This window comes from Montipora capricornis, chromosome 8 (assembly GCF_036669925.1).
Source record: "Montipora capricornis isolate CH-2021 chromosome 8, ASM3666992v2, whole genome shotgun sequence".
Taxonomy (NCBI): domain Eukaryota; kingdom Metazoa; phylum Cnidaria; class Anthozoa; order Scleractinia; family Acroporidae; genus Montipora; species Montipora capricornis.
This window is the reverse complement of record NC_090890.1, coordinates 2805014-2807513: the sequence shown is the minus strand read 5'-3', so window position 1 is coordinate 2807513 and position 2500 is coordinate 2805014. Positions and strand designations below refer to the sequence as shown.

Sequence of the window (2500 nt, the reverse complement as noted above, 5' to 3'; positions counted from 1 at the left end):
TTTTTCACGAAGTACTTGCTAATTACAGTGGAATTTCAATGCCATGGGGTTGTTTACCGTTTACAAACATCAACAGGTTGATCCTCGTTATGTTCAAGTGGTAAGCCAATATTGTGAGTTCCACTTGCAAACTTCCAGCAATTTTCGCACGTCACCGTAAATTCCGAATGGAATTCTTCTAAATGATATTTATATTATCTTTTTTTTTTCAGTCTGCCAAAGCTCTTGATGATTTTGCAGTGGGTATCAAGGTATTCGTTATACCTATTATTTCAAATCGAATTTGGCTTTGAACAGATTGGGCTATTAGGGAGCGTAAGGAACGACAACGGCGACGGCATCGAGAACGTCACAAATTTGCATATTTTAGAGGGTAAAAACAATAGCTTTTCACGCCATGCACGTGCGTTTTTCACTTTTGTCCATTTCGTTGCCGTCGTCAGCAAAACAACGACGTGAAATAGCCAAGTTTTTGGTTTTATGAAGAACGTCAGCACGTTCATTTTCTCTCCTAAAATGGAGTGCCGTTCCGACTGGTGTCATCTTTGAGGAATTACCACACCCTTGTCATATTAAAAACGTTGAAATAGTCACGAAGCGATTAAAATAACGCAAATAAATAATTTGAGATGACGTTCTCGTTGCCGTCGCCGTTGTCGTTGCTTAAGTAAGCTCCCTATTATCAGAAAAAGGACACATTCAAGAAGTATCTTGTTTGACAAATTTGAAAGTAATGTTTTCAAGCACAAAAGAAAGTCGCACACATTCAAGGGCCCTCTGCCATAGTGCTCTTGAAATGTATGTTACTCACCAGCCTAGTTCGCTACTGGGAAAAACCGTGCCCGAGGTCTTGGATACTGAAGACAGCAGGGCTCGTAGCCAGCCCCCACCCTCCCCCCTCCCCCGCCTCCACCTCCCTCCCCTTTCACTGCGATCATAGGAATTGTTACTGTCTTCTTGTTTGTGAACCCTGTTTCAGCGGTTGGTATTTTTTACTTTAGCATGGTCCTGACAAGCATTCCAACATGCCCAGTGATGGAACAGTCCACGAGCTTACGAGAAATGTAAGTTCAAGTTTCATAATAGTTGTCCTTCGTGTCGAATTTCAAGGTTATGTGTTTTGAAAATTTATTGTCGTTCCAGTCGTAGATAGTTATGAGCACAACAACGAAGACTCTTAAATAAACTTCTCGTGCTTAAGACACATCCTTGATGCTGAAACCTTCTTTTGACCTTGTAAGAAAGGAAGGAGGAGATGACAGGTCTTTGGACTTGACTCGTTCTAGAATCGTGCCCTCACTCGAAGTCAACAGTCAGTCATTTGACCTTTACTCCTGCTAAAACGAGCTGCCACTTTGGGTATTTGACGTAATAAAGGAACTGTTGCTCGTAACCCTTTGGGACTGAAAAGAACCTACACACTATTCGCAAAGAGTATTGCATGGAGCTCGCGGTGTTGTGGTTTGTCCTCTGTGGTATATCATGGTTGGGAAGGGAAATGCTCGGAGATATTAGCTATCGAGCTACTCTAAAAACCCGAGGGTAAAGAGAGTTATGGTGATGATGATGATGATGTGAGTCATAGCGTTTTGGCTTTTGTTTTACGACATTTGAGTCACTTGGCCTGTAATGGGAGCCCTATTCCCTTTCTATTCCGAAAATGGTCGTAAATTTCACCTAGAGAGAATCGTCTTATTGAACACCTTTCATATATTTTGCAATGTCACAGCACAAAAATGAGTCGTTAATATGGCGTTACGACCAGTGATTGCTAACTTTGGAGGAGACATACTTTTGCTTTAAACGACTTCTTCAAATAACATTAGACAAAGGGCAAAATGCATTTCACGTGCGGCAGTCATAGTCTCCCGATCTGTTCCCCAGGGGTTTACTCACGACTGAAATTATTTGACGATCTTTGACTGGTGTCATTAGAGCGAGTTTCAATTGAGTGTCGTAAAACCAAAACCAAAATAATTACTTTGACCGATCAAAAAGGACTGAGACAATCCGGCAAACTAATGAAAACTCGAAGTAATTACACGTAGCCGACACAAAGCGCGGGAAAACGTGCACGCGTGAGCCACGATTGGTTTTGGTTTCACTTCTGATTGGTTGAAAAGATGGCGCGAAAACTTTGAACCAAGCACTGAGTGAAGTAATCATAAACCAAAGTAATTATCTAATTACTTTCGACACTCAATTGAAAACCGCTCTAACATGGTGAGTGGAATTGGTTGTTTTGTTTGATTTATTGTATAACTCTGTGTCCACGTTATTGTTCTTCCTAGACTTTATGGAGCAGTTGCTACCTTTCGTGGAAACAGTTGGGAGCATGTTGGTCACTTTGCAAGGTGATTATTATTTCCTGTAGGGCTGGAATGAAAGAAAAAGAGTAGAGGAAGATATCAGAGTGTTTCTTTGCAGAAATCGAACCTACGACCGTGCGATTACTAGTTCGGATGCTCGAAATGTTCTCTTCCGGTTGCCGTCCGCGTTT

At 41.6% G+C, this 2500-nt stretch overlaps 1 protein-coding gene across 1 annotated transcript in view; it reads left to right on the top strand.

The window, feature by feature from the left end:
• Positions 1–2500, top strand: part of LOC138059942 (exocyst complex component 7-like) — a 31283-nt gene that overhangs the window by 20004 nt on the left and 8779 nt on the right. The window contains 3 exon segments of the mRNA XM_068905603.1: positions 213–251; positions 1002–1068; positions 2292–2354. Of these exon segments, the coding sequence (XP_068761704.1) occupies positions 213–251; positions 1002–1068; positions 2292–2354 (169 nt within the window).